The sequence below is a fragment of the Budorcas taxicolor genome, chromosome 14, assembly GCF_023091745.1.
Source record: "Budorcas taxicolor isolate Tak-1 chromosome 14, Takin1.1, whole genome shotgun sequence".
Lineage (NCBI taxonomy): Eukaryota > Metazoa > Chordata > Mammalia > Artiodactyla > Bovidae > Budorcas > Budorcas taxicolor.
This window is the reverse complement of record NC_068923.1, coordinates 75,854,296-75,867,854: the sequence shown is the minus strand read 5'-3', so window position 1 is coordinate 75,867,854 and position 13,559 is coordinate 75,854,296. Positions and strand designations below refer to the sequence as shown.

Below are 13,559 nucleotides of genomic sequence, written 5' to 3'. Positions count from 1 at the left end.
CCTCCAGCGTCATAGAAAGCTCCTTCTTCTCAACAGAACTTCACCTGTGAGCTAATCCCATTTAATCCCTGTTTCTAGGACTCTCAGCTCCCCTAGGGCCTCCTTCCACAGCCTTGCAGCCTTCTGTTCCTCCTCTCTGCTGTGTGACCACCCGCCCATCCTGGGAGAACACCTCTGCATGGCCCCGCTGCGCATGCTCCTGCCCGTCCTGCTTCTGCCAGACTCCCCAGCTAGGTGTTCCTCCCCATCTTCACATCCCGGCTCCCTCACCCCAGCAACCTAGCTTCCTGTCCTTCCCTCCAGAGGTCTGGCCTCTGGAAGGGGTGCAAACCCTCGATTTCTGATCCTCCTGGTCTGTTCTCAGCCTTCACTCTGTCCTCTTGGTAATTTGAATGTTGGATACTGTGGCCACAGGTCTATCTGCCCTTAGTGATACACACTTGACTTCATCAAGTGTCCGTGACTCGATCACAAGGATACAAACATCTTGGTTGGTGTCTCCCCTCCCCAACTGCCTTTTCTCAGGCTCCTTCTGAACCTCCTTGGCACTAACCCCCCTCTCCCATTAGCCTGGCCTCTTTCCTCTTTTGAGAACAGCATGCATGTTCTTCTCCTCCATTTCTCTTCCTTCTAGCTCAGCACTCCTATAGGAAATCCTCCCTGGTTGAGCTGTCTCCTCTTTTTTCAGGTTCTCATAGTATGTATACCTTGAGATATTCACCCCAGTTCCTATTTTTATACACCCCATCACAATGAGAATGTTGTAGCTGCCCTTTTCCTCAAGGGCAATGCCCTACCTTAGATTTCTGTTTCTCCTTTAACATCCATGTGTATCATCTTCATTAGCTTATATACATGGACATACATGATATGTACATATATACATTCATACTTGACTATATAGTTGGGGCTTGATTTGGGTTTGTTGATATACAGCTAGATAACATTTTTTTTGAGGATAAATCTGGTCAGAGCAACCAACTCTGCTGCATTTTATCTTGACAGCTTCAGCTACTCAGAGCATTCTTGGCTCTTAGAACATTTTGCTTATGAAAGCAAGAACACTGATAAAGGAGGAACTGTGTATTTAGAAAAGTAATTTTCTCTTAATTTGTTAGACAAATATTTGTTGAGTATCTTCCATGAGCCTGGCGTTGGGAACAGAAGGAGCTTGAGGCAGACAAGGCCCCTCCTCTTATGGGTTTAGAGCTGCATGGGGCAGACAGATAATTAAGTACTAAACAGATAAAAGACAAGATAAATCCAGATAATGTTCAGTACTGTGAAGAAACCAAGAAAGAGCAGCATCCTAAGGTGAGCTACTCGTTGTGGGAGGAGGAGAAGGAAGACAACTCTAGATGGTCAGGGCGGCGATTTCTGAAAAGTTGACATTGGACTGAAATCTGAATGAGAAGAAGGACAGGCAGTGTGATCATCTATGGGGTCAGCTTTGGGGGTAGAGGGCACTGCCCATAGCAAAGTCTGGCAACTGGAAACAAGCCTGGTATATTCTGGAAATGGAGAATATTGAGTACTAAAGGAATATGGAAGATGTGGTAGAATATGTGAGTAAACCAAAAATGTATCTGTGCCTACTCACGGTATCTGTAGGAGAAAATAAAGAAATATTTATTCAGGTTGTAATCATTTCCTAAAGGTGTTATATAAATGGAGGCATCAGGAAATCTAGGAGTTTCATAGATTCTCAACAAAATTGCAAGCTCTCTGAGAGCAGGGAGTCTGTCTCAGCATTCTTATGTTCCACCTCGTAGCATAATGGCAGACACAGAGAAGAGATATTCAGTAAATATTTGATGAATGAATGCATAGAGGAAACAAATAATTGCCTAAGACTGAGATTTCACATGTTAATATTATTTGCTTTTAGTTTATCTTTGTGTCTCAGCTTGGCATTGCACTTGCACCAGATGCAATCATATAAATGGGAAAAAAATGCTAAGACGTAAGAAAACCTTCTATAAGGTCGTTAATAATTCTAAGAACCAAGAAGAAAAGAGTAGAGAAACTGGCAAGAGTACATTTAACACGTTTATATATTCTTTGTGTTTTATGGTGAAAATATGGATTTCTTGGTGTATGTCGTGTCCCTGTAATTTGGAGGCTAATGTGTGCAATTTCTTGTAAAAGAGCTCTTTAGAGTCTCAACCTTAGGAAATAAGTAGCTTTCTTAGTCTCTAATCAGGGGATCTAGAAAACACAAAATACAATTATTTAAAGAGGAAAATAAACACTTTCCATCAAACCATAGACCTTATGATTTTTTAAGTCCCAAATTGCTTTGTAGATCAAGATTGGCCTATTTATTTTAATGGCAAGCTCTTGGAAAAATCTTGGAAGTTAATAATCAAGTTAATGCAGCACTTCTACAGCACACTAATTCTGCATTTATTTTAGTAAATTTTACTATACCCATAATACACAACAGAGAGGTATTATAACCCAGATAAAGTCACTTTTCTTGTGTAGGAACTACAAAATGGGAGTTGTAATTCATGTGTCAAAAAGTGACTTTTATTAAAAATTGTCAATTGTCATGAGACTGCTTCCGTTTCTGAAAAGGTCTTGGTACCTTTCCAAACGATCTCTCTGTTGGAATCAATCTTTGAACCAATGACAAAATTAAAATTGCATCTATTATCCGCCTGGATACAGTTGATTCAGTTAACATTTTTCTAAAAAATAAATTACGTGCTGTAAGAATTATAGGAAAACAACATTTACAGCTCTAGGGTGACAGACTAATTGTTCACAACATTTCTTTACATAATTAGGGCTTCTACTAAAGTTAAAAAGAACTTTCTGTGCTTGACATTTGGATTAACATTTAGTGAGGGAAAGCGTACCTTTTCTCCAAGTTTCTGTAATACACGTTTACAAACAGTGCTTTGTAGATAAACTTCCAAGAAATTCATTGTCACATTTGCCTGCTGTGTCTAGAGCTGGGCATGGTTGGGTTTGCAAGATGAAACAAGCGAATGCTAGGTTTTCGTTAATGTCCTTCCATGCCCCCCTCCCACATGCTACCACCCATCGCAGTTAAAGTTCAACCATTCGGGCTTTAAGTGCAGCACAGCGAGACCTCAGTTGATACCATCAAGCACACAGAGCGTGCTTTGCTAGCGGGTCAGACAGCCAGGCAAGAAGAAAGCAGTGCCAACCCTATTATAAAGTCCCTACTTGTTAGGATAATTCTGGTAACATAACACAGCAGAAAAAGAAGGTAGAGTCTTGTGTTGTTTCCTTTTTGTAGAACCAGGCTGCCATGAATCAAAGAGGGCCCACTGGATCTTCTACTAAGAACCTATCTCTTTGAAGAGGACCAAAGTCTAACTGTCTCCTGGTAGGGTCCAGTGTGCTATAGCTCATTTCACCATTAAGACCTTCTCTACTGGGTGGCTCGTTGTTACAGCTCCTCCAAGGACGAGTTAGTGCATGTATTGCAGAATATAGCCAGTAAGCATCTATTATTTCCATAGATCTGTCCTACTCAAGTGGCCCGTATAAATATACATATTTCATCAGCTAAGCTTTCTTAGCCAAGACCTTGGGCTGACAAGGCCACAATTAATACTGCTTCCTGCCTGTCTGGGTATATGTCCATGGCGAGTAAGCATATGGATCAATCACTGAGCCAACCATGAATCCTATTAGCTTGGGAAATACAGAATAGTTTTCTCTTCTGGCTTCTGCAGGACTCGGGAGGCTTTATGAGGGAAAGGGGAAAAAAACCAGTCTGGTTGAGGACTCTGTCAATTATAGCCACCAACAGGAAGATTTCTACATGAAATACACAGCCCCAAATTGGAACAACTGCATAGCTCACCAGAGTGAGCATTGATTTGCTGACATAAAGCTGTGTTTAGTTATACATTCTGGCCAAGAAAAACCCCATCGCCAATAATGATAATCACAATTTAAGAAGTCAAGTGTTCCTAGAAAAGTATGCTTTCATTTTCTGACCTAAAGATTGGTTTCAGTGAAGTTATTGTAATCTTTCGTGCGTGTGTTTGCTCAGTCACTCAGTCGTGTCTGACTCTTTGTAACCATATGGACTTTAGCCCTCCAGGCTCCTCTGTCCAGGGGATTCTCCAGGCAAGAATACTGGAGTGGGTTGCCATTTCCTCCTCCAGGGAATCTTCCCAACCCAGGGATCGAACCTGCATCTCCTGCATTGCAGGCAGATTCTTTACCCCTGAGCCACTGAGGAAGCTAGCCTCAAACTTCTGTGACTGCAGGGACTGTTGTTGCTGTACCTGTGCTGGTACCCAGCACAGCCTCAGAGACATGGTTCCGTTCAGTTCAGTTCAGTTGCTCAGTCGTGTCCGACTCTTTGCGACCCCATGAATCGCAGCACGCCAGGCCTCCCTGTCCATCACCAACTCCCGGAGTTTACTCAGATTCACGTCCATTGAGTCAGTGATGCCATCCAGCCATCTCATCCTCTGTCGTCCCCTTCTCCTCCTGCCCCCAATCCCTCCCAGCATCAGAGTCTTTTCCAATGAGTCAACTCTTCGCATGAGGTGGCCAAAGGACTGGAGTTTCAGCTTTAGCATCGTTCCTTCCAAAGAAATCCCAGGGCTGATCTCCTTCAGAATGGACTGGTTGGATCTCCTTGCAGTCATGGTAGATACCTAAAAATATCTGTGGCGTGAGTGAATGTTCTCTGCAGTCAGGACATCTTCTGTCTCCTTTTACCCTGAAAATTCTGTAGGAAAAACCAGCATGGAATCTTCCTTCTGAGTGGTCTTCATCACTTAGCTCTCCTAAATCACTGAACTTTTGCATCTCTAGTTACTCTTTGTCTTTATCTTCCTAAATAATAAACAAGTATTTATGGAATCCCTGACCTTAGCCCAGTATCTCTGTGGGTTGTGTATTTCACTTGTGTCTTTCAACTTCAGTATTCTGTGTTCTTATGGCCTCTGTACGCATCTCTCTCTGGGGAGCCCTGGCCACTCTGTATTGATCGTTGCTGGATTGCTCATCTGTCTTCCCCTTGGACTGTTAGCTCCGTGAGACTGGGATCTGCTTTCTTCTATATCCTCAGTGTCTAACGTTGTGTTTGAACTACTGTGAACTTGTGTTGATCTTTGTAGAATGAATGAATGAAAAAGGCATGAATGAATGGAATGCCCATATTTATGGTTAGATCTTCTTTCGGCACTTGTTTCCGGATGTAGCTAGAGAAGTGAGATCCTGTGTCATGGTGTCCACAGTTGTGATTACCATGTCACTAAGATGTGTCATCTGGGCTTGGCTGCTGTTGATGTGATGTGCTGCCTTGCTAATGTGTCTCTATTGCCAAGCAAGGGGCTCAGAAAAAGGCGATCTTTATATAAAGCGAAGTTGCTCAGTCGTGTCCAACTCTTTGCGACCCATGGACTGTAGCCTACCAGGCTCCTCCATCCGTGGGATTCTCCAGGCAAGAGTACTGGAGTGGGTTGCCATTTCCTTCTCCAGGAGAACTTCCCAACCCAGGGATTGAACCTGGGTCTCCCTCATTGCAGGCAGACGCTTTACCATCTGAGCCACCAGGGAAGACTCTGATCTTTATATAGATATAGTACTAAAAATGAGAGATTCGGTTGTATGAATTACAAAAGGCCAACCAGGGATATGGCCTGAAATGAATTAGATCAAAAATTTGAATGACTTTTAAAATGCAGCTCCTGGAAGTGGCTCTTTGCTTTTTGCAGGGTGTTTTCTGGGGGTGTTGCTATGATATGAAAGGCTTTAGGACAAGGGTTTGAAGGTGAATAAAGATTTCAAAGGGACCAAATAAAACAAGAGTCAGATAATACATCTGATGAAATGGTTTTCAGAATACATAACTGTACAATTTTAAAACAGTGAGTTTAAAGTTTTCTGTTGAATACAAATAATACGTAGTATTAACTGAAAATAGTATCAAGGATGTAATCTCTTGTGCCTGTTTTTCCCCAGAGACTGCCTCTTCTATTCATGTAGTCACCAGATAAATTGAGGTACTGTCCTTATATCCCTGCGTGCGTGCTGTCGCTCAGTCGTGACTGACTCTTTGTGACCCGATGGACTGTAGCCACCTGGCTCCCCCGTCCATGGGATTCTCTAGGCAAGAGTACTGGAGTGGGTTGCTCTGCCCTCCTCCAGGGGATCTTTCTGACCCAGGAGTCAAACCGGAGCCTCTTACGTCTCCTGCTTTGGCAGGCGAGTTCTTTACCACTAGCACACCCCCTGGAAAGCCCCCTTATATCCCTAGTCCTTGATAAATAAAGTGGTATATATTGACATCTATATACTATAGAAAAGGAGGATAAATTTGGTCATTTGCATTCCTCCTATTCCTCTCAGTATTTTATAATGAGATTATTATTTTTAGTTCTCCTGGGCAGTTCCATTTTTTCAGATTCATATCGTTTTGCTTGTCTCGACACCTCATGTTGTAAGGTGAGAATGCTGATGTCTTTACTACCCGTCCCTCCTCCTGTTCCATGTCTTACTTTGCCAGCTCTTTTACTTTTTCAGTAAGCTGAAAGCATCTTAGCATTTATAGTCTATTCTTTGGGGAGGGTTTAAGAATGATTTAATGGGAAAATTGAAAACCAAAGACTAGAAATGGCTTGATTGAGATCTGGTTAATGTTAGAGCTGGGACTAAAACCTGGGGCTTTTGACTCTCAGTCTAGTGGGCTTTCTAGATAAATTCATTGACCTCATTCATCAGATGTTTATTGAATGCTTATTCTCTGCTAGGCACTAGATTAAGTACCAGTAATACAAAAATAATAAAAAATTGTCTCAAATCTCATACTCTCATGAGAATAAGAAAGATAGATGTGTAAACAAATAACTATGTTTTGATGCAATAAGATGCAAAGGAAGATATTGTGTAGCTTTTGTTTTTACCCCACAGGTCAGAGATTATAGAAATCGATGTAATTACTAAAAGTTACAGTTTTAATATGTTGAGAGGAGATAGTGTTTCACCCAACTAACTTATGCATGTTTGGAAAATAAGGCATTGCTGATATAAAGATAAATTTAAATTGTCTGTTTCAAGTTGAAATATAAAGGCAAAACTTTTATAAATTTATAACTAGAAATTATAATAAATCAGTTTCATGTCTTCAATAAGTTTTATGTGAGAATATCCACATATTCTTTAGTTGTCCTTTTAGGTTTGTTTAATATTCTAATTTTAAGTCTAAGGCTTGTGCATTTTTTTAATAGATCTTTTTTATGGTGACTTGTGACCTTTTTCCTTTCTTACTTCCTCCCTCAGATTTTCATCACCGTGAACTGCCTGAGTACAGATTTCTCCTCCCAGAAAGGAGTGAAAGGACTTCCTCTGATGATTCAGATTGATACATACAGTTACAATAATCGTAGCAATAAACCCATTCATAGAGCTTATTGCCAGATCAAGGTCTTCTGCGACAAAGTGAGTAAAGATGACAGTTTGTCATAAAGGTGTTCTTGTTATTAGATATTACTTTTGAGGACATTTCCCCCTTGTCACATTTTCTTGTCTAGTGGTGTCCAAATAATCACTTTCTAATCACTGTGGGAGTGGTAATCTTTTATTTTCAGTTCTTATGAGCTATCTAGGGAGCCATCAACTGTTTTTTTTCAGCCAATCATTCTACCACTAATTTAATGACTGACATTGTCCTGTGCTAAGAGTCTGATTCACATAGATATAGCTGATCTAATAGATGGATAGTGGGTAGGTAGATCCTGTCCCAGAACATACTAATATAACCTATTTTATGGGTTAAATGGGGTCTCATCTAGAACCTTTTGGAATGGACACAGCACCTTTTAAGTATGTTCATTAGCAAACATGCTTCAGGAGGACATGTAGTTTTTGAATCTTCTTGAATTCCCCTGTATGAGATAGATCAATTAGAACAACAAAGATTAAAATCCCATGATTATGTGATGAGAGACCCTTACAAATCCCAGATGTGAATGGGACCAAGCATCAACAGTTTCAGAACCTGTATGATGTCAGCATCATGAGGGAAAATAATAGACCCACTTTATGACCAAAGAACAGGACACCACTAAGTGGTTCAAATAGCAGAGAGTGAAGTGGGCCGTCGGAGTACATCTGGTGAGACTGGGGTAAAAGGGGATGGGTTGTGCAGACTTGAGTTTACTGGTGGGTGGGTGCAAGGGGACAAAACATTGGAGTGTTTGGGGCTCTATTAACTTGGGAAAGTTATAAATTGAAGTTCCCTTCTAGGATAAAAATCCTGCTCTGAGAAAAGGCTGCTGGGAGTAGAATCCAAGTTGAGTTAGACAAAAACAAAACAAAGGTTCAAAGGAACGAGAAGTTCCAATTAAATAGGAAGAGGGGAAAGAAAACAGAGTAGTCAGATCTCGGGAAATCCAGGACGATTTTCTGTTATCACTTTGTGAACACAACTAAAGTAGAAGCATGAGGACCATCAAGCTAGAAGAATTATCCTAGCTTACTCATTTCGCTTAGAAATGACCAACAGAAAAGTGCTGAATCCCCTACAGTGTCGCATAAAAAATATAACTAATGTTAGACTAACTTCTTGTGGACCATGGATGCATGCCAGAAAGACATGCCCCCCAAACAGGTGATACATATTATATGTCCTTGTATCTATAGCCAACTGTTCCAGATGGGCTTAGAATTAACAAAATTTTAAAATATAAAATTAACAAAATCATGAAACTTATGACAAACAACATAAACCACAATTTGAAAAACTCAGGCATGAGATGTTTGGAGAACAGAATGACTTGAAAAGAGATATAGTAGAATTCAGGAAGGAATTTAGAAATGGAAGATTAAAATGTTTCAGGAGTAAAGACTACTACAAGTAACATGGGAGTAAATAAATGTAAAAGATAATTCCTTAAGAAAAATACAAGTATAAAATGGCAAAATTTTAAAGACTTGAAATGAGGAAACAATTAAGAGAAAATAATAGATACAGAAGAGAGGGAAAGAAGATACAAAGACATATAATATGTATCTTTGTGGGAGAAAACATAAACAATGGAACAGAAGAAAAGCTGAAAAAGGATAAATCAGGAAAACTTAAAAAAAACACATTTTTAAATGAACTACCAGGCACTTGGGAACGTTGGTTGAGGATAGCCAATATCAAAAGCCACTGGACTTTAAAAATATTGTCTGGGCATCCAAGAAAAATAAAATAGACAATGGGCCATTAATTTCTTCCATTAATTTTTACTGGAGTATAGTTGGTTTATAGTGTTGTCCTGGTTCCAGGTGCACAGCAAAGTGAGTCAGCCACACACACATATCTACTCTCTTCCAAACTTTCCTCCCATATAGGCCACTGCAGAGGGTTGAGCTGAGCTCCCTGTGTTACACAGTAGGTCCCTATTAGCCATCTACTTTATATATGGTAGACAATGGGAATCATTTATAAGGAAACCCTTATTATCAAGCTTTTCAACAGCAACGCCTTGTCAGAAGACAATGATATTTAAAGTAACCAAGTAAAGAAAATGTGAGCCAAGGATTTTACATCCAGCCAAGCTGATTGTCAAGTATAAAGAAAACGGTCAAATGGGAAACAAAATAAAGCAAGGAAACAAATCCACCAGTGAACAAACAACCACATGGGCAAAAACCCAGGAATATTTCTGCTTGAGGAATCTAGTAAAAAAAAAACTCTGTTTAGACACCAATATGACTGTAAAGACATTGATAAAAGGACTGATGGTGAGCATTCCATATGTTTTTATCTTGGATCTAATGCTAAAATGATGGGAGAGACAGGAATGGCAATATGATATGTTCTGACAATAATCAAGACATAATTATTTAGCAATTGGGTAGGGTGGGGAGAGAATATGAAAAATAGAATAAGCTGGCAACTGCTGTTGCTGTTATTTTAGTTTCTAAGTCATGTCCAGTTCTTTTGTGACCCTGTGGACTGTAGCCTGCCAGGCTCCTCTGTTCATGGGATTTCCCAGGCAAGAATACTAGGGTGAGCTGTCATTTCCTTCTCTAGGGAATCTTCCCAACCCAGGGATTGAACCCGAGTCTCCTGCATTGCAGGCAGACTCTTTACTACTGAGCCGCCAGGGAGTTGGCTGGATGTGAAAGAGTAGGAGTTCAGTTAGATCCTGGGGAGAAGAGAGAAAGGGGAAAAAGAGGTTAGTGGCTGATTCAGAACTGCCAGCGCTCTTCACGGTGCTGCAGTCAGATGGAGATCAAAGAGCTACAGGGCCATTAAAATGTCTGAGTTGTCGTTTAGCAGAGTTGGAGAGGAGGAAGAAGTGGGCATCTGTGAACAGAAGGCAGAGATGGTCATGAGATGAGAGAAGGAAGCAAATTAACTCGAACTGCACTGAGTTTAGGGACATGTGGGATAATGGAAAATGTCTCTAAAATCTCGATAGCGTTTCAAGTTGCAATGATTTCAATCAGTGCTACTCGTCAGAGCAGCACAGCCCTCTCAAGCCCAGTTAGGCAGCTTCCATGAGATAGAGGCGGCACAGTTAGGTCGGTAGGCACAGCTGTTATGTAGATGAGAAAATTGCCAGTGAGCGCAGGTAACTCGCCAGAGTCGTGCGGTGAAAAAGCGGAGTAGCTGCATGTAAATCCGTGTCTGATTCCAAACTCATATTCCTTATATCTTTAATTCAGCATATTAAACGTTAAGAAAGCATTTTCAAATGAGGTACAAGGTGGAATTTTTAAAGTACGCATGGGTGAACAAAGACCCAGAGAGATGTTATGGGGAGGGAGGTGGGAGGGGGGTTCATGTTTGGAAACGCATGTAAGAATTAAAGATTTTAAAATTAAAAAAAAAAAAAAAAGATTTGAATCCCCTTCTTTTATTCCAGAAGTTTCAAGGGGAATAGTAGAATCCCCCTCCCTGAATCTCCTTCTTGGAAGGAAGGAGGAAGATTAGGAGCAAGGAGAAAAGGAAGGAAGGGTGGAACGGAGGCCCTGGGCCATCTGTTTACCTTTATGTCACAGCTGGAATTGAAAGTATGAAAAAGAAGGCTTAAGGGATGCTCGTATGATTATTTGTTTCAAGTGGTGATATAATAAATACTAAAAATCAAAATAAAGCATAAAATGCAGAATAAACAGAATGTGCCATATTGCTGTTCACTGTGCCCTAGAATGAGAGGGACTCCAAGGAACTAGTGATGTAAAGAGTCTCTGGAGGGTCGTTTTTTAGTTAACATGATGATGAGGATCAGGAAACTCTTAGGGAAGGAATCTCATGAGATAAGCAGAGTATATTAATCTTAACTGCACTTAATTATTGCGATAAGCTAGATGCAAAATCTTTTGCTATGATTTGTCATTATATTTGTAGCCACAATTTCAAAATACAGGCAAAACTCACTCCAGGGACATTTTAATTCTTGCACTTTCAAGTGGGTGTGTAAATGCAGAAGATTAATTTGAATCATCCTCTAAAGCAAAAGAATTAAGAGCTACTCCATTTTAAACCTGTAAATTTCCCACAGTTTAGAGTTTTAAACAGATGGAATTTTGTCCTATTTATATTTCCCCAGGTTGATTTCTAATTAATGCACCTGTAAGATTGCAGATGAAAATAAAGGACTTCTCTCCTTTTTTTTGATATTAAAATTTCTTTTATTGAAATACATATGTTTATGAATTAAAAATTCAGGATCTGCTATATGGCTATATCTTTATCAATACTTTTGTCTGTATTTTTATGGGCGCAGTCACTCAATCGTGTCCAGCTCTTTGTGATCCCATGAACTGTAGCCAGACAGGCTTCTCTGTCAGTGGAATTTTCCAGGCAAGAATACTAGAGTGACTTGCCATTTCCTGCTCCAGGGGATCTTCCCAACCCAGGGTTTGAACCTGCGTCTCTTGTGTCTCCTATGTTGGCAGATGGATTCTTTACTACTACGCCACCTGGGAAGCAGATATCTTTATATCTGTATTTTATTCAGTTATCTTTCATGAAAAACAAGAATCATATTACTGCAAAGAGCAACTATGTATTGTTCACAACTTGAAAATAAAGCCACCGTCTTGTAAGAATTCCCCCCCCCCTTTATTAATTCTTGCTTAGAATTATCTTGGAGATTATAAAAAACTAAAGATATTCTTCCAAAATACCTTCTTGGTATCTTGGCCAACTTTAAATAGGTTAAGGCCACATTATTGAGACAAATTTAAGAGAAACAATTTAAGTAGCAAATACAAATATAAAGATAGCCATCACCTCTCAAGAGGCGGCAAAGGTGATCACAGGATACTCAGGAAATCCTCTGGCATCTTTTTTTGTTTTCTCCAAATTTAACACTTCATAATGAACATCTAAGTGGGGGAAATTATTTTCAAATGATAGATTTGGTATTTGTAGCAAATTATACCCTTCTGGAAGAAGCAGATTTTTTAACATTTTAATGAGAGTGAAAATATTTTCCAGAAGCTTTGGGTCACAAATAATCAAAAAAAGGAAAGGAATTCTTGGAAGGTCATATTCAAGGATGCATTCTTCATCATAATTGAATGTATCAAAGCTGCCCTGGGTCACTGTGAATCAAAGTGTTATTTTAAATGAGGATGGTGGCCTTCCTAAGTTTGGATGCTATCAGAACTGTTTTAGAGTGCTGATATCTGGGCCTTCTGGGCAAGAAGTTTCTTACATAGATGTGGTACCCCGATTAGGCTCTGTGGAAAACGACTCTGTTTTTTATGTTAATCCTTCAGGTTTGGCATATCAAAGAATACCTGTAAAATAATAAGCAGGAGACTTTATTTCTTAAAAATTGACATTGAACATATATAAATCTTGGAACGGTAATTTCAGAAGTTTTCTTCACATAAATTGTATAAGACAAAAGACTAATTTTAAAATAAAATTGCTTGACAAACTTTGGGATGTGTCTTCAGTGAGTTATAATTTATGTAGGTAAATTTCTATATTTTGACTTACATGCAATATTATATTGTACAGAACTTCAAATACAGGAAAAAAGTCTTACATGGACACAAGCACAAATGAATAATAAGGGCCTTTTGCTTATATTTCACACCCATTTGAACAAAGTCATGTTTGTGCATTTAGCACTTTATTTTTTTTTCTGAAAGTATTATACCTTATCTAGACAAAAATCTCTATAAAACTTTTAGTATCTCTTGAGGACACTTTCCAAGGAAATATTTTTATATTTTATCTCCTTCTTTCTATGAATTTCTATGGGTTATAAACATCAGTGACAATTTAAAACTTAAAAATAGAGCACTATAAATGATTAGTCTCTTTTTGGAGTAAGAAGCTTTTTGACATAAAAATGCTTATTTATAATATCTGTTTAAACTATTATAAGCATCCAAATCTTACCAACGTAAAGTTCTTAGAACTCTCCTGGCACAAAGGAAGTGCCACATCTGATTAGCTGCGTCACTTGTTCATCAAGAATTAGCTCTAAAGCCGCGTCCTTTACGCTGCATGCCTCCATTGGCCACATGGCTCCATTGTGTCATGGCCTTACTTTGGCCAGAATTGGGAATATGTTGTTGTTGTTGTTTTTAAAGCCAGT

The 13,559-nt window shown here is 39.4% G+C and overlaps 1 protein-coding gene across 1 annotated transcript in view; it reads left to right on the top strand.

The window, feature by feature from the left end:
* The window catches only part of GRHL2 (grainyhead like transcription factor 2), a 125,481-nt gene that overhangs the window by 73,054 nt on the left and 38,868 nt on the right, over positions 1-13,559 (top strand). The window contains exon 8 of the mRNA XM_052651829.1: positions 7,282-7,440. Within this exon, the coding sequence (XP_052507789.1) occupies positions 7,282-7,440 (159 nt within the window). The remainder of the gene's footprint in view (positions 1-7,281; positions 7,441-13,559) is intronic.